This window comes from Falco peregrinus, chromosome 1 (genome assembly GCF_023634155.1).
Source record: "Falco peregrinus isolate bFalPer1 chromosome 1, bFalPer1.pri, whole genome shotgun sequence".
In the NCBI taxonomy this organism is placed as follows: Eukaryota; Metazoa; Chordata; class Aves; order Falconiformes; family Falconidae; genus Falco; species Falco peregrinus.
In genome coordinates this window covers 118,131,573-118,152,950 of record NC_073721.1, presented here as the reverse complement: position 1 = coordinate 118,152,950, position 21,378 = coordinate 118,131,573, and the positions used below count along the sequence as shown (strand labels likewise).

The following is a 21,378-nucleotide window of genomic DNA, read 5'->3' as shown; positions in this document are numbered from 1 at the left end:
TTATTATTTAAAAAAAAAAAAAAAAGGTAAAATGTCTATTTTGGGTATTGGTGCTAAAAATTGTATACCAAAAATACATCATCAGATGCTGTGTCTTCCCTGTGTCTTTTGTAGAAATTAAGATACTTGCCAAAGATGCATGTTTTTCTACCGAGAGCTCTTAACTTTCCTTGGAGAAAAAGAGAGAAAAAAAAGGGAGGGGGGGCGGGGGGGGGGGAAGGGAAAAAAATTCCTTTTGTTCATAGAAGTGTGTCCTTGGTAAGATAGTCGACAAAAGATGTAGTAAAGCTCCTTTGGGACTTTGTTCTCTAGCCTTTGGTTCTGAGGAGCATGTTTATCAGAATTGGAAAGGTACTCTGTGTGTAAGGGGCTGTTTCAACTGACATCTGATTTATTTTTTTTGCTTCTGTCTGAATTAAAGTACATGAACACTAAAGAACCATCTGTCTCTGAAAGTGCCCAGCCCAGCAGCTTAGAAGGCAGAGTACAGAGAATTAAAACCAGATCTTAGTATTTTAGATTTTAGCATCTTGGGACAGGATGACTGACCTAGTAAGGCTGTTAGCTTCTGGGCAGGTGGGGACTGAGTTGTATAATTTTTTGTTTATACAGAGACTTAATAGCTACCTGTACTTTTTATCCCAGCAACAGTGGTTCATCATCAGCTGTTTTCACTGTATGTCCATGAAACGTAACAACCTCTAGAGTGAAGATGAGCAGGCATCCAGTAAACAGCACACACAAAGCAGGCAAGGTGGGGAGGAGGTAAAGTTTCCATATACGTGATATGAGATGTCCTGAAATCTTTTGTGTCTCTGCAGGCCTGTCTGAAACTTGGCTTTTAATATTTTATGGGATTTTCCACCCACCCACACATACATACCCAAACACCCCCAACTTTATTCCTCAGAAGGGTGGAGGCTGGAGACAGCTGTGCCAGGGTTATTGCACCTGCAATGGAAGGGAACGGAGATTTTTGAAAATAGAAGCTTCAACACTGAAGCTGTCCTGAAAAAGAGGGGACAATTCTTGAAACATACTGCCATGTATAGAATATATGAGTGATTCGTGTGAACTGAGTGTTTCAGGTTTCAGTCTGGTTTTACTGTACAAAAAGCCAATTTTGGCAAGGCATCTTTTCCTATTTTAAAGTGTGAAATCTTAGAAAAGATTTGGCTCGTTGCTGACAACTACCAAATCACCATGTGATACCTGTTTTTCAGCAAAGTTATGTGGTCCCACCGGCATTGCGGAGAGTGAAGAGAATGTTCCAGTTGTAAGACTTTCCATACACACCAGCCTGTTGCATTGTTCCAAAGAAAAAAATAATCTGCCCACATTTTTGTGGACTGTTTGTTCTCATAGCAGGAAGGTCACGGTGCCAGCTAGAGATAGCCTTTGAACTTGAGCAGTGCCAAGCATAGGAATTTGTGGGGTTTAAGCTTTAGTCTGTTCAGCTGGCACGTTTTTTACATGTAGGATGGAGGACGTGAATATTTTGCTTCCTCCATCCCCATTCTGTTTGCAAGCAAATGAATCGGTGCAGTAGATGCTTAGGAGCGGGCAACAAGGAAGCTGTGCCTGTATGGCATCTGCATCCTGGCTATCCCGCTAGCGTGTGCCTGGAGGGGATGCACAAAACCTCTGTGTCTTCAGCTTCTCTTCTGTTGTCATTTGGGTTGATCAAGCACCGTTTGTGAACTTCATGTGGCAAAATAGGAAAGCTTAGTGGGTCAGTGAGAGCTATCTGAGTCTGAATGCGCTGGGCTTTCCAGAGGGAAGATGAGGAAAGTTTTAAATACTCTGTGCATTACATTACATGTACAGGACTTAACGCTTCCTTTGCAAGGGGATTGCCTTGTTTTTCAGTTGAACGAAACAAATCCTTTATTCAGGTCTGGCTGTGTGACCGCTAACTGTGGTCCCGTTATTGTACAGGGGTAACACAGAGAGTGGAATTTGGCTTTTTGTGTGGTTTACGTGAGAAAGAGGACTTTGAGGCCTTAGAGCACCATTCCAGTACTTTTGACACACTATACAATACCGCAGAAATAAGAAAAATGCAGTCTGCTCTCAAAAAATAGGTATTTTGAAATGATCATATTTTAAATGTGTGGTACATTTAATCTCTCTAACTTATTCCAAGAGAATTTTTTTTTTTTTTTTTTGCTTTTGTCTCTAGGGCTGTTTCTGAGGGAGTGGGGGGGAAATCCCAAATGCTGGGAGAAGCCAGCTATGTATAAAACAGTTCATAAAGCAACTCCTACACAAACACAGTGACCCAGTGGTCTCCCTGCCGCTGACACGCTCCGTTTGGGTGGATAGTACTCGAAGGAAAACAAGTGAGAATAAGCTGCATTTTTTAAAAATTACTTCGGTAATTATAATGGTGGTTTAAAGAGGTCAGTACATGTTTGTGCTAAAATAAGGAAGCGACTTTAGCCTAGTACTCTGAGACAGACTTATTACACCTGATTAGCATTAGGGAATGCTTTTAGGGTGAATTTTCAGGTGTTTAGACATGCATGTTGCAAGTGGGTTTTGCGGTTATTATTTCTCTTCCGTCTTCACCTTGAGTTTCTCACTTGGAAACTGCTGCATACTTAGGTCTGTTATCACAGATGTTTTGACTGGATCATTTTCAGTTGCTGGGTTTCAAGGGTGCTGCATGTTTTTAATGTTCAATATTTATTCAACCCGCTCTATTTTGTTAAACACGATTAAATATATGGAGTTAGTGATTTTTTCCTCCATTAAAAAAATACTAGTGTTTCACAAATACCTGACCAACTTCTTTGGTTAACACATTGCCACTAAAGCAGTCTGAGCATACCTCTTAGAGCCTTTTGGCACTGGCCCTGCTTGCAACCCTCTCTAAATCTCAGGTGATTCACTGCTTTGATAAGAACTCCACAGATGTTGGGAGGGTGCAATATTAGCCTTGACATCTGCCCTGTTGAGAACTAGCTTTTCCTTTCGCCTAATTTGAGTGTTGTGTTGTCTCAATGAATTTAATACAATGCACTGAAATATTTTACTATTATGTGATGAGTTGCCGCAACAGGCTAGGGAAGCGGAGTGAGGAGTGGTACCTGGGACTGATAGCATTCCACCCGAGTCTATGCTTGCTTCAAAAGGGGAATTACTGACTTATCCCATGCTGCTGCCATCTCTCCTTAGCTAAAGCTCTCCTATTTCATAACACTGGGACAGCCAAGGCAGGACTTCCACAGTCTTTGATGGAATGCTAGGGAAGGATCAGCTTGGTGAGACCGTGGCAGCCGCTTGCTTCTCACTGATACCCTGCACAGAGCTGCATGGAGGGAAAAGCCTCCCATATGGCAGCACAAACCCACAGTTTTCTGTGGTTTGGTCTGTTTTATTGTAGTGCCTTAGATCTGAACTTAGGTTATCAAGCCTTCTTCCTTCCATTTTCACAGTATGGAGACTTTTGCATGTAATTTGTAAGTATCTTGAGTCTTCAAAAAGAGAATTAAAACCTATAATAATGTTTTGCCCCACACACCTTATTTTAATTGAATTAAAAGAGTAGCTTATAAAAACAACCAGATAGCATCCTTGGGCCTTTTGTTCTCCTCCCTCTCTCTCCTTCCTCATGGGTTTAAATTTAATTCTGTCCCCAGCAAAATATCTTGCAAAGTCATCTTGCAGTCATTATTTATTTCCTCTAATGGACTACTCTGTAGTGTGTCACCAGCTCATATGGAACAGACCACAGCCAAATTTCAGAACCAGATGATACTAGTATTTACTAATAAAGCATGTATCCCAGTTATTTGAGTTTGATAATGAAGTACAAGTGATATAGAATGCCAGGAGCTGAAGCTTTTTTGGCCAAAGTGTTTTTCAGTAAAGCTTCCTGTCTGAGCATTCAAGTGAAACAAATAGGTTAATTTAAAAGCTACTTACGACCTTTGTGTATTGATTTATTACGCAGCTGTGAATGGTAAAAGAATAAATTACATATTTCAGTTGTTTTGGATAACTGTTCTGTCATGGGAGTCTCTGCTGATGGTGCTTTCGAGTAACTGTTTCTGGGGTTTTCCATCCTTTTTCTAGTTATAGAAAGTCTGCTCTGTCTTTTGAGGAGCTCTTTGTGTCTTGGATCACTGGCAGGCCTTAGTATAGTTTTCTCCAGCTCAGGCTTGCCTTCAAACACATCCGATAATTGTAACAGAAGTGCTACCCCAACTGACCAGCTCATTGAACCATGAACTTGGTGATATTTATTTGTTTAGTGACTGAGCCTGAAAGAACCTGCAGAGATCAGAATGTGGCTGTCAGGACTTATACAAACCTATAGCAAGATAAAGCTGCTGCTGCTGAAGTTTAAATGGGCGATGCACGGATGAAAAAACAGGATCATCATCCTGCTTTACAGATAGGGAACTGGAAATGGAGATAGATGCTGTTGTATTTATGTCTAGGGAGAGCTTGCACATCTGTGTGGGTTTCTATAAGCTGTTTTATTTAGTATGCTGAATGTTTCCCATACATAAGATAACTATTGTGGAGAATTGAAAATACATTTAGTCCTTAAAATGTTTTGGGTTTTTTTTTTTTTTTAATAACTTAAGTTTCAACATGTGCTTTGAATTATTCGCTTGGGGTTTTAAGTCCCGTTTTTCCAGGTCCATCAGCAGAGAGATCTGCATGTGATCTGTAACGCTATCCCTTCAGATAGTCCCTTAAAATTAACTCAATAGCAAGGTTCAAAAGCCCACATAGTTTCCTTTTTAATTTAATTAAAAAGATGCATATTTGCCCAACACTGTGGAGAATTACTTGATGCGGACTGGTTAGTCAAACTTGAAGGCAGGCACAGCAGAGACCTTTTGGCCTCATGAGCTTTTATAAGAACAAGTTGTATTAAGCAAACAGCTGTGTAATGTGAGGGGTTTCTTATTGAAAAACAAGAGGGGGTGAGAAAGCTTTTCAATTATCCCTTTGTGGGTCAGTGTCTCCAGTTGGTAAGTATGGGACAGACAGATATTTAAAAATAGCTTGGAAAATAGCTACATTTCAATTGCATTACTTTTATTTTTTTTTTAACTTTGCTGTTGATTGGATCAACTCTTCATTCTATTGTAAGAATGTCATAACTTGACTCTAATGCTTATACAACGCCTTTTGCAATTAGATGATGTAAACCTTAACATATTTAGAGAGGTTCAAATAGTCCCCCAGAGAAGCTAGGCTAGCGAGGAGAGTGAGCTTTGATGGTTTATATTTATAATCATAGAATCACAGAATGGTTTGGGTTGGAAGGAACCTTAAAGACCATCTAGTTCCAACCCCCCCACCATGGGCAGGGACCCCTCCCACCAGCCCAGGCTGCTCCCAGCCCCGTCCAGCCTGGCCTTGGGCACTGCCAGGGATGGGGCATCCACAGCTGCTCTGGGCAGCCTGGGCCAGCGCCTCGCCACCCCCACAGTGAAGAATTTCTTTGTAAGAGCTAACCTAAATCTGCCCTCTTTCAGTTTAAAGCCATTCCCTCCTGTCCTGCCACTACCTGCCCTTGTAAGAAGCCCCTCTCCAGCTCTCTTACAGGCCCCTTTAGGTACTGGAAGGTGATGTAAGGTCTCCCCAGAGCCTTCGCTTCTCCAGGCTGAAGAAGCCCAGCTCTCTCAGCCTGTCTTCATGGGAAAGGTGCTCTGATCATCTTTGTGGCTCTCCTCTGGACTGATTCAAACAGGTCCATGTCTTTTTTTATGCTGGGGGTCTCCCGAGCTGGATACAGCACTCCAGGTGGGGTGTCATGAGAGCAGAGGTGGTGATAGTGGGGGAATCGCCTCCCTTGCCCTGCTGGTCATGCTTTTTTGATGCAGCCCAGGGTATGGTTGGCTTTCTGAGCTGCAGGTGCACATTGCTGGGTCATGTTGGGCTTCTTGTCAGCCAGAGCTCCCAAGTCCTCCTCCTCAGGGCTGCTCTCAGTCCATTCTCTACCCAGTCTGTATTTGTGCTTGGGATTGCCCTGACCCAGGCGTGGGACCTTGCATTTGGCCTTGCTGAACTTCATGGGGTTCACACGGGCCCACCTCTCAAGGCTGTCTAGGTCCCTCTGGATAATGTCCCCTCCCTCCAGTGTGTTGACTGCACTGCATGGCTTGGTGTCATCAGCGAACTTGCTGAGGGTGCACTCAGTCCCACTGTCCACGTCACTGACAAAGATGGTGAACAGCGCTGGACCCAATACCGGCCCCTGAGGAACGCCACTCGTCGCTGGTCTCCACTTGGACACCCACATTAGTGGAACATTAGTCATCTTTGTGGGACAGGTAGTTCAGGAGTGTTTTTCATGAGTGGAGAGGGGAAAATGAGCAATAGAGAGCATGTCCTGGTTCTAAGTAGCATCGTGAAAGTGGAGTATTTGATTCAAGTGAGATTTCTTTTCCTTATTTGGACTGATTTGTTTCAGGTTCTACGCTGATACATCAAGAGGTTATCACTGGATATAAAGAAAGATGAATCTGCAACCTAGCCTATAGTCTTCTTTTGGAAGCATAATCATGTTTATTTCTCTTTTAAGCTGATTATGCCCTGATAAGCATAGAGTTGTCATGAGATCTTTATGGACTTTCTGAGAATCACTGTGGATTATGTTATTGAGAATTTTTATCTACAGCTCTGCTCTGCTGAGAACTCATATTGCTTATTCAAGCGTGGACCCTGTTCTGGCTGCGCCTCCACTGCTGGTTGACTGCAGGCAAGAGAAGTCTTTCCTTTGGGCTTTAGTGCCCTCATCTTTAAAATAAGAGTGAAGGTGTGGATCTCCTCTCGACATTGCTTTAGTAGCTGCGGATAAGTACATGACCGGAGCCAGTTATTTATTTTGTTTACCGATATATTTATCGGTGTATTAGCGATGCTTTGTCACGTAGTGTGTACGGTGGGGTAGGGATACAGTGCTGTTTCCTGCTGCATGATACAACAAACACACGAGCACAGTGAAGCCCCAGCCTGCGAGAGCTGTAGCAGTCTTGTAACATTTGGGTGGAAGGCACTGCCAACTTTGGAGCGAGAGCGATTGCATTTTATCCCTGCCATCCCGCAAGCTTCTTGGTTGATACGTATGCAGTATAATGACAGCTGGGAAGTCCTGTGTGGTCCCTGATTTTGTTCCAGGTTGTGTGAGGCTGACTGATTATACAGTTGTACTGTATTCTCAAGGGGTATTGGTATACCAGTGTCCCCGTGGCTTTGCTCTTCTGGAGAAGCTGGGCCAGGGCACAAAACCCTAGAAGGCAGAGGACAAAGGTGTAAATGTTGGCTTGCTGTACAGCCTTGTGGGGCTCCTGTGGGGAGGTCCCAGCCTGTTCTGTACAGTCAGACCAGCTGGGAAGCAAGGGTTGGGTGTGCATGGGGAGACCTTGCTCCCACCCACAGTGCTACCTCCCTCAAAGTCCTACTGACCCATGCCTTGGAAGATTTGGTAGGATTGTGATTTTAATATCAGGAAATTTAGATTGCATTGACCATCTACAAACAATCAAACATGTTCTCCCCTGCCATGTCCTAAGCTTCCTGTAAGCCGGGGCTTGAAGCTGTGACTGTGGTCCATAAAGGCTATGATACCAGTAAGCGATGACCTGTGCTACCAGACACCTTCCAGGCAGAACCCAGGGGCTCCTGCACCCACAGAGGAGACGGTCTGAAGATCAGACCCTTTCCACATGTGAATTAAAACTTTCCACATGTGTATTAAAACTATATGTACACCCCTAACAATGCAGCAATGGTACTTACTTTGCATGAATCCAAAGTATGAAAGAGAAAGCGCCTGCTGCCTGCTATGAGCCCATCTGCTCTGCATCATTGCGAGCCCTGGCAGCAGTCCCACGTGGCGGTGCTGCGTCTGATGCAGAGGAAGGCAAATGTGCGAGGAGTGCCAGCGCCTGCACGCTGGGGTTGTTTGTGAATGAGCAGGGTTCTTTGGTGAATGAGTTAAGCATCACGAGTTAGCTAATCTGTTCTCTAAAAACAACCTCATCAGGCTTGTGCTTTCTAGAGCTGTACATTCTTCGTGGCCTCTCAATGTGTTTTTAACGTTATCGAGAATTGGTGTCTTTTTTTGTTGTAGATTTAAAAGGCCATTAACTGCGCAGCAAATATGAACTAGCGGTGATAAAATAAACACCAGGTTAGCGGGCGTTGCCTGAGAGCGCTGCACTGTAACCTCTGGTGTGAGCAGGAGAGGCACGCTGTAAACTCAGTGCTGATTTTGGGTGCACAGTGTAACTGGTGCCAGTCATGTGTTTCTGCCCTTATTTTGTAATCTGAAGTTAGGATGGTCTCAAGTCCACTTATGTTTTGAGTGTCCAGGCTATTCTTAGTGCTCCCGTGTTTGCTTTCCCCTCAGTGAGAGGCCAGGGAGATGCATTTTTTGTGGGTACAGTTTTATTACGATTGTAGCCTTTGGTGCATTAACTCCACACAGTTCCTGCCTCTGTGTTGTGATGCTGAAGAGATGCTCTGTTTGTAGAGGATACATGGAGGACCAGCAGCACATCTCTGCACCGTGGTAGTTGTGCTCGGTCCCCCGAGCCCCATGGTAAATACCTTGTCATTTCGAGGGCAGGCACTTGGGCTTTCAGGACAGGGACTGTGTACTCTAACATGTGTATGTACATGGTAGATATGTCAGTGCTTTTATGACCGTTACCTTCATCTAAATAATAAACCCCAGAATGCTGAGAGAATAGCTGTGTGACCAGGATTTTTTTTTTTTTTATGTGTATAATGGTTTATTTGTATATTGCAAGCTGCCTCTGGTTTATGTAAATGTGAGTTCCTGGAAAGAGAGCCTTCAAATACTGTATGTGCATCACAGTTTTGATTCTTAATGTGTTCTTAGATCATCTGTAAGTTTTTTTGGTGGGATCCACGGGGTGAATGTGTATTTATTAAATGCAATAGAGCTTAAAGCAGTTGCAGAGCTGCATTAAACATGAGAGAAAATGGTAACCCTTACAATTGCAAGGGTATGAATTTTTAAAGGTTTTTATTTTTTTTAATTGTCGAATTAATGCAGAATAATTGCTTTGCTCTGCCATGAGATTATCAAGAGTAATTTCATATAAATTGATGAAATTCAGGCTATTTAATCTTCTTATTAAAGACATTTTGTTTATGTATTCATAATGCATCCATTGTTTCCAAGAGGAACTCTGTTAGCTGAGTACCTTAGTGGCTGTAAAGCTGAATGTTCAGCTGTAGTCAGTGTATATATGTAAACTGATAAAAGAAAAATTTTTAAAAAGATGTTTTGCTTTGTTTTCTGGAAGTTGATTGTTTATCCCAAGCAGCTACCTGTGTCTTCTATCTGTACAAACTGTTGTGGAGTCAGTGTCCAACCACTAATGCTGTCTTCATGCGCATCTTTCATATGCCAGGATACAGTAACAGTTGGGTTTTTGATGCTACACTCATGAGTGATAGACTTCTCTGTGCTGCCCCCTTACAAATGATAAATATTTTGCTTGCAGTGTTGCGCTTCTGTGTGATGGATGAGTACCTAGTAGTTTTAGTTGAGAACACACATCTTTAAGCTGATCTCTACCGCTTATTTCTAAAGACTTAATGTACTAATAAAGACTAAGCATCGCCATAGAAGAAGTCCTTTGTTCTCTGACCCGTAAGTTTGAGGGTCAGCTTACATTTGGAGCTGTGTCCAGAAGCATTGGTATCTTGATCGTTACTTTGTTTTTATTTTTAATTATTTCCTCTTGTTTTCCTGCATCCCTCTCTTGCTCTTTCCATTTTTATAGTAAGATAAAGATGTGTTTAGTTTTCAGAAGAATTTCTGGGTGCTGTATTCCTGTGTTCTGTTTGTCTTCCGTGAGTAGCCTGGGGAGTACACTTAATGAGCACAAAGTCATCTTTTGTTATCTTGTCCAAACCAAACTTGGTTTATCCTCTATTTTATTTTGCCTGGAAAGAAATATGTAGACAATCCGGTGGCTGACAATGATTATGAAATACCTGACTAGTCCTTTGTAAGACAAGACTCTATCATCTACAGCACAAAGTTTGCTGGGTTGCTGAAGGTATTGAGAGCAAGGGACACTCCATATATTAATGCAGACTGTTTCCTTATCAGGTCCAAGATTCTGTTCAAGATAGCAGTCCATCTACTGATAAGTTAGAGGGAAGTGGAAAATTCTGTCATGTACTTTGCCAACAGTATTTTTGTGTGCTTGAGGCAAAAACAGATTTCTTCTGATCTTTGTAAGCAGGTAGTAGTCTTTTGTTGCTCTAAAAGGTTATTTTTCATGCTGCAAACTGGATGTGAATACCATATTATTGTTTTTAGAGACAGCCATTTCAACTTACACTGAAATTTTTGCAGAATACCCTTATGTAACAACCCTCCTTTCTAACTAGAGACTGTAGGATTCTTAGGAACTTGAAATCCAGCAGAGAAAGCATTTGTAGTAAAATTAGGCGTTGAAGATTATGAAGTTTTGAATCCACAAAAAAAGAAAAAAAAGAAAAACCAACAAAAAAAACCCCAACCCCCCCCCCCCCCCCAAACCAAAAAAACCCTGAAAAAGTAACAATGAACAGACTGTGTTTGATTACCAGACTATAAACCTTAGCATGCAGTGCTTAAACGTGGAGGAATGAATTTTCTAACAGGCTGGTGCTATTGTGTAAAGATGGATTTGAGCCAAACTCCCAGATTTGAAACCCCATGAACTTCAGTAGGCCCAGGCCAGTCCTTGGCTTACGTTCATCTCAAACATTGCAAGCACAGAAAAGGTATTTGAACATTCACGGTAGGAACTGTAGATCCAGAACAGGAAGGTTTGTGCATAATCCATTCACTATTTGCACACACAAGGGGTGTATCTGTGCCAATGCGAACATTTGTCCCCTTGATCATTATAAGAAAGTTTTTAGAGCATCTTTGAAAAGATGCTGCAGCATAACACAAGGGGAATGTTTCTGGCTTGTATCCTCAGTACTGGAATCTGTTGCTAACTAATCTTTTTACTGGGAAGACCTTTATATGACTTCTGTAGTGTTACCCAAATAATGAGTCACTCGCACACTGTCCTCACCTCTGTGGTCCCAGGTTCCTGGGTCATGTGGTTGATTCCTGCTCAGAGGACTAGTTTATTGCAGGTTTAAGCAATACTGCCTTCTGGATGGGGATTGTAGTGGGTAGATTTCAACAAATTATCAATTATACCTGGACCAACCAGAGAGATTTGTGTGCTGGTTTTAATAAGCATTGTACTCATTTATTTGCTTTCTCTTTTGCAGCAGAGTAAATTCTGGTTTCCTCTGAGTTGTGCAGCTGCTGTAAATGGTAATAAGACAGCAGTGTCAGTCACAGTAGTGCTGTGATGGAGATACACATCCTACACTTGCTGTATCTGAAGGTTGTGTCTGGAGCTGGAGAGGGGAAAAGTTTAACGTGAAGGTGGACTACTTGCAATTACCAGTTTATGGGGAAGCTCATAAGGGATCCAGCTGGTGGTGGCACTGGGTTGTTAAAACTGTTCTTCTGAAGAAACTAGAAGAAATTTTAAAAATGTACATGTGCGCTATTCAGTTAACAGAATTTGTCAGAGCATCCTAGAATATTTCTTATTAATAAGAACATAATTGCCAACTTTAATATTGGATGTACTTTGTATGTGTTTCCTGTGGAGAAACCTAACTGAGCATTTATCACCGAGGTAGCAGTACCAGTGTAAAAGATGCAGGAACACATGGAGATACGAATATTTTATCGTTCTGTGATGGAGCTCTCATCAGAGCATGCCACCGCCTTGAACTGAGCTGTCCATAGGACATGTTGTGATTTATGCCAGTTTGCTTGGACCGCAGCATGGGGCCTGCCAAGGTCCATCGCATGAGCAGCTGCAGTGAACTATAGTTGATACCAAAGCAGGTAAAAGATAATTTTGCAGTTCCATGCTGGCAGAAGCAGAGTGGTGTGGGTCCATTCCCTTCTCAGTCAGCTGTGGAGTGGCAGGGAGCCTAGGAGAAATGGCTGGGACTTTTGTCTTGAGACCAGGTGACATTTTATTGTCACCGTTGCAGATTGTCACAGCAATAAGAAGTCACGACAAACACTGGGGTACAACTCCAGCATGTCCTGACTTCACTGTTTCCTGTCTCTTTGCCGCCTTTGGAATTATCTGGTAAAAGCTAAGTGCTTGTAAGTCTAGGTCTAGAAATGAAGACGGTTTTTCGAGCAGTTAGGGTGGAAATAAAAGGTGGTAACACTGTATCCAGATGGCCATCATGAAATAGGAGAGCTCTGCAGAGAAAACCCTTAGTGGTGTCTGTGCAGTAACTGCAGGCAGACACAGGGTGCAAGAGAAAGCTCTCGGTGGTGTGTGCAGGACTGCAGCAGACCCAGGGTGCAAGAATGTAGTATAATGCCGTTCCTTTCCCAAAGCTAGCTTCTACCTGTGCTGCGTGGCTGCACTGGTTGCGTGCAGATCTCACAGTGGGTTTCTTCCCAGTTTACTCTCCCAGATATGCTCTGCACACCTGGCAACACCGGTATTATTAACTTCAAAGCTCCAACAAGCCCTGGTATGCTGGGTCTTAGGAGATCCCTCTTACGCCAGGGAGTGCACAGATGAGCATGTTTGAGATAAATTGAAAGCTTTATCCTTAGTCTAGTCACCTATAATTCTTCCTCGTTTTAATATAATTTGATTGTAAGTGTTTAATAGTATGAGACACAAGCTGCTTGTTCTTTATCAAAATCTGCACTATATTGTTAGAGCTCTGCAAGGTTAATACACACATGACTGACTATTGAAACAAGCTGTTGAGAGCACTTTGTCATAATATCTGTGCACCACACGTTTCTCTGACTCATACCCCCGCATACCCCCTGCAGTGATTTTGTAAGTCAGGGCAAAATTTAGACTATTTATCTGGTACATATTTCTAAGACATTGCCAAACAAAAAGCTATATTTAAAAACTATGACTTTTGTTGTCGGGGGTTCCAGACATGCCAAAGGAACATGTGTCAGCAGTTTTAGGCTTACCAACCACATAGTTGTGAAGTATATTTATTTTTATAGATGCTCTTGAATGATAAAAAATGAGAATTTTCTATGAGCTGCTTGACTTACATTTACTGTCACTGCTTTTGGATTGTTTGTGTCACTTCAAGAATTTAAATTGGGATGCAAAAAAATAAAAGTGCACAGAAAATGACTTTTCTTTTGATGATGTGTATGACAAAGTTATTGTGTCCAAAGAGAAAAATGCCTTTAATAGTTTGATTTGTCTTGATGCTCAATATGAACAGCCATTGGGTCCTGAACATATATTCTGTCTTTATTTGCTTCATCATGTGTTGCCTTCATTTGTGAGTCTGTTTGCCTCCTGTGTAATGATATTCTATTTCTCTAAATTGGTGGGGAAATAGACCGTGGCTTTACCTGTAGAAAATGAGACTGAGAGAGACCCTTGGATGCAGGGGAGGGAGGTGGATTTGAAGCTTAGATCCATCCTACATCATAGGGTCAGCATAAACTGAGCTGAGAAATACAGTGGTATGAGTGCTGGTAGCGCAGTGCTTTGAATTGAAGCATCTTTAGGAACTGGTCCCAGGCTTGCTAACAACTTAACCATCTGAGATATATCTATACCTTGGAGCTATACCAAATGCTATCTAACCTTCTGTTGACAAGGATGGCTATCCTCCAGAAGTAATCTTGAGTATACCTTAAGAATAAAATGCTGCTGCCTAGTTCCTTATCTAAAGTAATAATCTTTAAACTGTTTTGTAAGTTATTTTATTCCCATTCATGGATGGAGGTAAATATTTTTCAGTTAAAGTACTTCTGAAATTAACGTTTGGCAGTAGGATTATTTCATGCTTCATTTTTGGACAGAAAGTTGTGAGTAAATCTGGTGAGGGAGGCCTTGAACGTATTCTGTGTTATTTCTTCAGTTTAGTATCGACAGAGTACGGTATCATATTTTGCTGTAGACTTGTCTAGTTATATCATAGTAAAGACTTGGCTTATATAGTTTCAGTTACTGAAAGACACTCACCTTTAAACATGTAGGTTTGCTCATGGTCTTGTGTCGTCAGCGCTGGTAGCTGTCATTTAATTGTCCGGCAGCTGTTCCGCTGCATTTCTCTTGCCCACTGTCACATTTGTGGCTGTATCCAGCCCTGAAGCACTGTGGATCTGGGCCAGTTATTCATTTTTAGTCTGTGTTACTAAGGCACAAGATTTTATAGTCATCTGTTAGCAACTGAGCTGTAGATGCCAAAGTCCATTCTTAGTTCTTTGGTGTGAAACAGTAGGATTCTAGGTGATACCCTGTACCGCATCACCACTGATCTGAACCTCTCTGTGGTAATCACTGCCTTGTGTTTTGTCTCAGGAGAATGGGAAGATTATTCTGTTACCACCTTGCTACCTTTGTTTTTTAATAAAGACCTCCCTCAGCTTACTGTTATAGTGTCAGCTCAGTGCTCTGTTGAGATGACTTGGTAGCTGTCATCCCTTTTCAATGCTTTGTCAGTGGGCTGAGATCCTGAGGTTTGTAGTCAGCTTATTGCTGATCAGCAGGGTCCAGCCACGGACCTTGCATAGACTCATGTTGCTTGTGGTGAGTCAGATCGTCTCCCTGATCCGGCTGAAAATTAACTTTAAAAATAGCCCGATACATCAGGTTTTTATCCACTCTGAAAGTGCCTCACCACAAGTGCTGTTGTGACATAACCTGTATCTTATCATCAAGGAGAAAATCTTGATCTTTTGTGTTCCTCACCATCACTGCAGTTCTGAATATGTGAGGTGGTGGTATGGTGGAAGCGTCCTGGATAGGCATAAAGGCAGAGGGGAGGAGGGGCAGCTGTCAGGGGAATGATGCATGTTGCTTTATCCACAGTTCTGGTAAAGAGTGGAACGAGCAGATCGAGTCAAAAATGCTTGCTGTCATTCTCTGCCTCCAGACGTTTGACCCTGCCTTGGAAGTTGGTCTTGGGCCAACAGAGAAAAGAGCCATCACTGTTGTGACTCAGTCAGCTTCACTGAAGTCATTAGTTAAGCCAGCACATAACCTGTGTGAGACCATGGTCAAGATTTTTTGTTGGTGTTTTTCCCCCAACTGGGCTGATGACATTTAGCTAATGAACTTACTGTCGTCTCAGTTCGTAGTAAATGGAATTAAACTTATGTACTGAACATCAGTTGCTCTCCCTGGCTTTTCTAGGACGAATCCTGGACTTGAAGACTGGAACAGTAAAGAAAGAGGGTCAGCAGTCTTCAATGAGAATGTGCATGGGATCAAGGCGCTCTTTCATTTGCAGGATGAGGTATTATCCTTTACCTTGTATTCCTGTGATGGTTCCAGTCCTGTCTCAGATTAGACTTCAGATACCTTATTGCACTAATTTTACCTCGCTTAGGAAACAAAGCTGTAATGACACTCTCCCATTAAGCATTTCCAAAGATCTTGCTTTTGGAACTGGAGTAAAACTGAAACTTGTCTTCCTTTAATGACAAAATAACACCTCATCTGTGTGTTGCAGTTATTTTTATCAGTGTGGGGTGTAGGATGCTTTCCCCAGAGAACTTCATGACAACTTCACCCCTGGAATGTAAGCCATTGTCTCTTCTAGTCAAATTGTTCGAATCAATACTTTGGGAACAAAACTTTCACAAGTGTAACGAAAGACCAACTCTTGTGTATTTTTTCAGCAAACCAATAATACTAAAAGAATCTTGAAGACAAACAGGAATTCAGCTACAAACTTGCCAGCTATGTAGGAATTAACCTAAGCCTGGTATGAATTAACCAGATGTCAGCTGGTTGATGCTAGATAAATGAGTAATTGTTAGAGGGTTTTTATTTTGCAATTTTCCAACTTCTCCTGCATTGCTTGGGCTGCTTTAAAGAGATTTGCCAGCCCAGTTCTTCTGACTGGGGCTTGTGGGCACTTCTGTTGTTCGAGTGCTAATGGGATAAAATGCCTGTCGCTATTGCAATAAATTTCTGTCTGTGTGGTTAGGGAGGGAAAGTACACAATTGCATCTGCAGCCTATATCCAGTATATATGCTGAAAACAGACGATGCAAATTTGTTATGGAATGAAACATGCAAAGCAAAATATTTCACACATTAAAACAGATGCCTGTTCTTAGGTTATGTGGTGGATTTTCTTCCATTCATGTGAGGAGGCTGAATGTATGGCTCTTGGGTGCCTTTGTAAGGGGTTTATATACTTCATACCTGCAAGATCAGAATTCAGAGCTATAGCGTCTTTCCCCCCTTAACTGGGGGGAAAGAAACACAGGCTGGCAGAGCTGGGAACATTGCTTTCTCTTCCTCCAAGCTGCACACAGTGATCATGTGAGGACTTCTTTGTGCGAAGGGAACAAGGCCAAATGTCCTGTTTACAGTTGTGCCCCAGCTTTTAAAACAACAGTTCAGATTGCAGTTATTCCCTAGCACCCTGATTCTGTAAACTCCAGTGCACGAGAGTAATTTTATGCATGCCAGTAGCTCCATTGTTTTTGTAATTCTAAATCTTATTTTAATTGTTCATTCCTTCTCTTTGGCAGTGACTGGTAGAAAAAAAAAAAAAAACCAAACGACAAACTTGTGGGAAGAATGAGCATCAAATAATGTGAACTTTCCTTGTGATTACTTCTTTCATTGTTATTGTTCTTTTTTTCCATTAAAAATGAACTGGTTTTACCCTTCAAACTATTTACTCAGCTTCAAATGGATTGTTAAAATTATGCAGTTCAGCATAGTTAGAAATATCACAAAATATACATGGACAAGTGTTAAACAAAGTTACTTGACAGTGTAAATAGTCTGTGGTTGTAAACATTAGATTAGTATCTACTAACATAGTAGCTGGTGTATGGCAGTCAGAATGCTCTGTCCTGGGGAGCTACTGAAACACTGAGGTTGATTTGTGTGGATATCTGGGGGCTTGACTTACATTCTTCTCTAGTTTTCACCCTTGTTTTATAGTATTTTGAAGTGTATCTATTCTTTAGCCATTCTTGGAATATCTATTTCAAATAGTCTTTAGGTTGGGGGTGTGCAGGAGGGAATCCTTTTGTAGTCTTTTCTATTTTTCTTTATAAAGTAAAGACAATATTTGTACCACACTCAAAAAGCTCAGTCTGTGAAAGCTTCAAGTTCTAAGAAAACATGAATCTGTGACTTTCTATCAGAAATAAGTATCCATTATTGTCTACTTATATATGCTAATAAACATCTTAAAATGCATGTTCATCTTGAGTATTTAGATTTCTTTTTTGAGCCCTTTCAAATATTAATTTACTTCTAGGTGTGGAAATGCTCCTCTGGATCATTTACCTCTGAACAGAATAACCACCATGAGAAAAAGATACAGGTACTTTTACTTAATTTAGCGCAACAGTTAGTTGCCATAAGCACTCTTACTTTCCACTGGGCTAAGCTCACTCAAGGAGTACTACTGGACAAACATGTGTTAGCACACAGTGTAAAACAGCACTGAGTTTCAAGAGAGAGCTTGCCACTAAATTCAGCTGTGGTGGAGTCACTGGATCTTTTTGTAAACCTTGCACAAGTCTCTCGACGACTTTGTCTTAACCAGCTCCATGTCTGAAATAAGCTTCCAGTATCTTTCTCAGAGAAATATTATGGAAAACAGGTATGGCTTGAGTAGCGTTGTAATGGAGCTGACATCATACAGAACTCTACGCTGATGGTGGGTTGTTTCTAACATAACTTGCAAATACCAGGAAATCATTAGTAGTTGTAGTTTAAAAGCATAAAGCTCTTCTGAAAGTCAGTCAACATAATACTTCTGTGTTTCCTTTCCATTTAGGAATGGCCTTGGCCCAGTAAAAGAAGGCGAAGCACAGTATGCTGTTGTCCATTGCACTGGCTATATCAAGGCCTGGCCACCAGCAGGTATGTATCTGTCTGATCTCGTTGAAGGTGGTGTGTACCACACTGTCTTCAAGACAATTGAAAACCTGGCTCAGGTTCCTTTGCTGGTACAAAACCAGGCTGAATTTTAGTGGGGTAACCAATTCCATCTGGTCTTGAGAAGATTTGATATCAAGAAAGCAACTGCTGTTACTCACTCAGAGCCTCCCCATTTTTCCATGTGAAACCCTTCCCAGTTTCATTGGCACAGAGGAACTGTAGGAATTGTCAGTAATGCAGGATTCCAGCAACTGGGACCAAAAGTTTTCAGTACGATGAATGAACATAAAAATGGCCTAATTTTAAGAAGGTAGATACAAAGCATTTAGAAACATAGGACAGTGCTTTTACATTTAGGTGCTGAATTGCAAGCACCTATGTATGAAGATGTGTAATTTCTGTTTAGGTGCATAGGTCTTCACAGTGGGTGGCGTTAGTGGAGAATGTTCAGTGTTTGTGATAAATTCTGTTTTGAGGGTGTTTTTCTGGGAAACAACTCTTGGCATGTTTCTTTGAACTACAGAGGAAAACATTTACCTACAGTAACTCAGTATTACATATGGGAATATTTACCTTTGAAAAATTGAAAGAGGAGACAGTGGAGCTCATCCAGACATCATCATGAACTGGGTTAGTTGACCTTGGCGCTTGCAGTAGTTGAAGAGGCTGTTTGCAATATGACAGCGCCTGCTGGCATGAATCAAACCATGAGTTGTCCTGCCCTTTTGTGGTCTTACACCGCAAGCATAAATCACATTTGTCCAGGGATTATGAATGCTAAGAGCTGGTTTGCACCAAGTCTGTGCAGTGGTGTGCAGATGTGAACTACTTCTTGATTTCCTGCTGAACTGCAGTTTCAGAAGAGGAGGAAAACCTCCCCTCTTGTTGCTAATAGGATTTAGTAGACTTCAGTGTGCTGTAGGAGTCAAAATGTTTCAGTGTCATTTCTGTCTCAAAAGAGTGAGAGCACAGTGTGTAAATTGCTCTATGAAAATGAAAGGGTTTGGGTTATTTTTTCTTCCACAAAGAGATTAACTTTTCTATCAGTAATTCCAAATGTAGTCGAATTCAGCCTTGATGTACGGGATGTTTCTTCAGGAAGGTGCAGGTCAAACGGGGTTTCTTTCAGCTCCTTGCTTAGCTCGAATGAAAAGCTTGCTGCGTGTTGTGGGATGTTTAAAGAGATCGGACGCTTCAGGGGTGTATGTTGCTAATGCAGAGCTGCAAACACATGAACTCATATCGGTGCCAGGTTACAATGTCAGCAGTATACAACTTCCAGCTGCCATTTCTGTAGGGGAGCAGGCACGGCAGTGCAGGAGCATGGGATGAAAAAGGTTTTCTGGATCTTTGAGTACCCATTTGCCAGGTATCATATTGTGAGTTCCAGTTCACGTCAGCGAGGTGTTTTCCCCATCTCCAGCTCTTCCAAATCCCCACTGCTCTTCCATGCTTAACAAACTTTTTAATTTCCAATCCTCATTAGTTTATGGGAAGCTTATGCCAGTGTATTCTTGGTTTTATTTCACTGAAGATCGAACAGGAGTTTTCCTGCTTTGTGTCTCTGTCGCTCTGCAGTGTTCTGGTGCATTTCCAGAAGGGTGTCATATCCTGTCAGCCTTGACTTTGCACAGTTAAACCAGCCCTTTTCCTCTAATCTCCATTCTCACAATGCATTCTCTTCTTTATCCTTGTGTCTTTTCTCTGCACTTGTTTGTGTTTTCATTAACTTTTCAAAATGTGGGTGACTGGCACTATAAACTCTTGTTCCAGATGAGATTGTAGTGATGTATAATGAAAATGGTATTTCCTATCTTGGCTGGTAGCATCTGATATGGCATGCTTCTCTTTTGTATAGTGCATCCTGCTGACATCCTAAATTGCCTGATATATATACCAGGCTGCCTTTTTCTCAGTTGTCAACTCCAGATCTTCCAGTTCATAGCAAAAATAGCTTTGAATTGGTGTGATCTTTCAATTAGTAATATGAAGTTTCATCCCTTTTTTTTTTTTTGCTGTAGTTTATGACTGTTATTAGTCCCCAAGTGCATGCTTATGCATTTAGTAATGTTGAATTTCATCCCATTTCTGTTACTCCACTCCTCAAAACCATATGGCCCTCCCTTATGATATCCCAATGCTTCTCCACAAGGTTAATGCCTCCGAACTATAGCGTAATCCTAAGGGATATTTTCGATTTTGACAGCCTTATGTGGAATTTCAATAGTCTTTTCTGTTACCATCCAAATTGTTACTCATAATAGTCATGCCCGAGTGCCTTTTTCAGGCCAGATAGTACTGAATTGGGGCCCCTTCTATGAGTGTTTATTTGCCCTCCCAGTTTTCCCCACTTTGTGTTGGTGATTGTTGTGTATCCATTGACTTGTGGAGTTGAATGGGAATATCCGTGGGCTGAATTAGTCCCCATTACATTTGGGTAAGTCAATGGCGACATCGCTGCATTTTTTTCCTCATTTCCAGTGGTATATTCAACCATAATCTGCAAAGCAAATGGAATAACTGCAGCAGTAATTGAATTTGCTAAGGCTTTTCTACCCTGTAATAAAATTACTTTTGTTCAAATCAGAGAGGAGCAAGCCCCTGACCTTTGCATCATCTCTGGGTTCTTGGGAATAAATGGGTTTGTGCTAAATCACAGCTGTTTAAAAATTTAGCTATTGAAAAGATCATTTGCATTTATATTTCAGTTGCCAAGTGGACACTCTAATATAAACTCCATATCCTTTTCTTTTAGAGCATGCACTGTGGCATGTGCATTATAGAACTTATATGCAACATACAAAACATACTTTCATAAATGAAATAACAATTAATTAGCAAATGCACTTAATCTGTACCTAATGTCATTTGTTTAACAGGTGGTATTTTTTCTTTTGGGGTTGTATTGCATTGTCTGTGGCCAATGTGTTCATTTTTTTAGTCCCACACTGATTATAACACAATCAGCATTGATACAGAAGTACCATGGCAAGCACTGCTCTTTGATCATTATTAGTGTGATAGCCTATTGGGTTTGACAACGCTGCTGCTGTGAGTCATCTATGCTAAATCTCTTCAGTAATTTAAGGACTTTAAACAGGTGAAAACAAACTACAGACAGCTGGTATCAGCATGGTGGCATATTTTAAGGACTGGATTGTGGTTTTTTCAGAGATCTAAAGTAGAAGGCAAATTCTGTTATGGCTCAGGTCTGTGGTTAGCATGAAAACACTGTTGCACATCTAGCTTGCCTTTTTTTTTTTTGCCCCTTTTTCACTGAGAAATGGGAGAGGAAACACAGGAAGCATCATGCCTCATCCTCCGTTCAGGCTGTTTGTTAATGGTCTGTTCATTTTCCTCCATTATGCCGGCAAGAGAAGGGTAAAACTAAGCTCAAGTCCAAAGCTCGGCACATGATACC

General features: G+C 41.5%; 1 protein-coding gene across 5 annotated transcripts in view; it reads left to right on the top strand.

The window, feature by feature from the left end:
* ARNT2 (aryl hydrocarbon receptor nuclear translocator 2) overlaps positions 1–21,378 on the top strand; it is a 107,555-nt gene that overhangs the window by 46,108 nt on the left and 40,069 nt on the right. For all 5 annotated transcript variants that reach the window (XM_055811503.1, XM_055811498.1, XM_055811510.1 and 2 more), the window contains 3 exons: positions 15,234–15,336; positions 17,329–17,394; positions 17,854–17,939. In XM_055811503.1, coding sequence (XP_055667478.1) covers positions 15,234–15,336; positions 17,329–17,394; positions 17,854–17,939 — 255 coding nt within the window. The remainder of the gene's footprint in view (positions 1–15,233; positions 15,337–17,328; positions 17,395–17,853; positions 17,940–21,378) is intronic.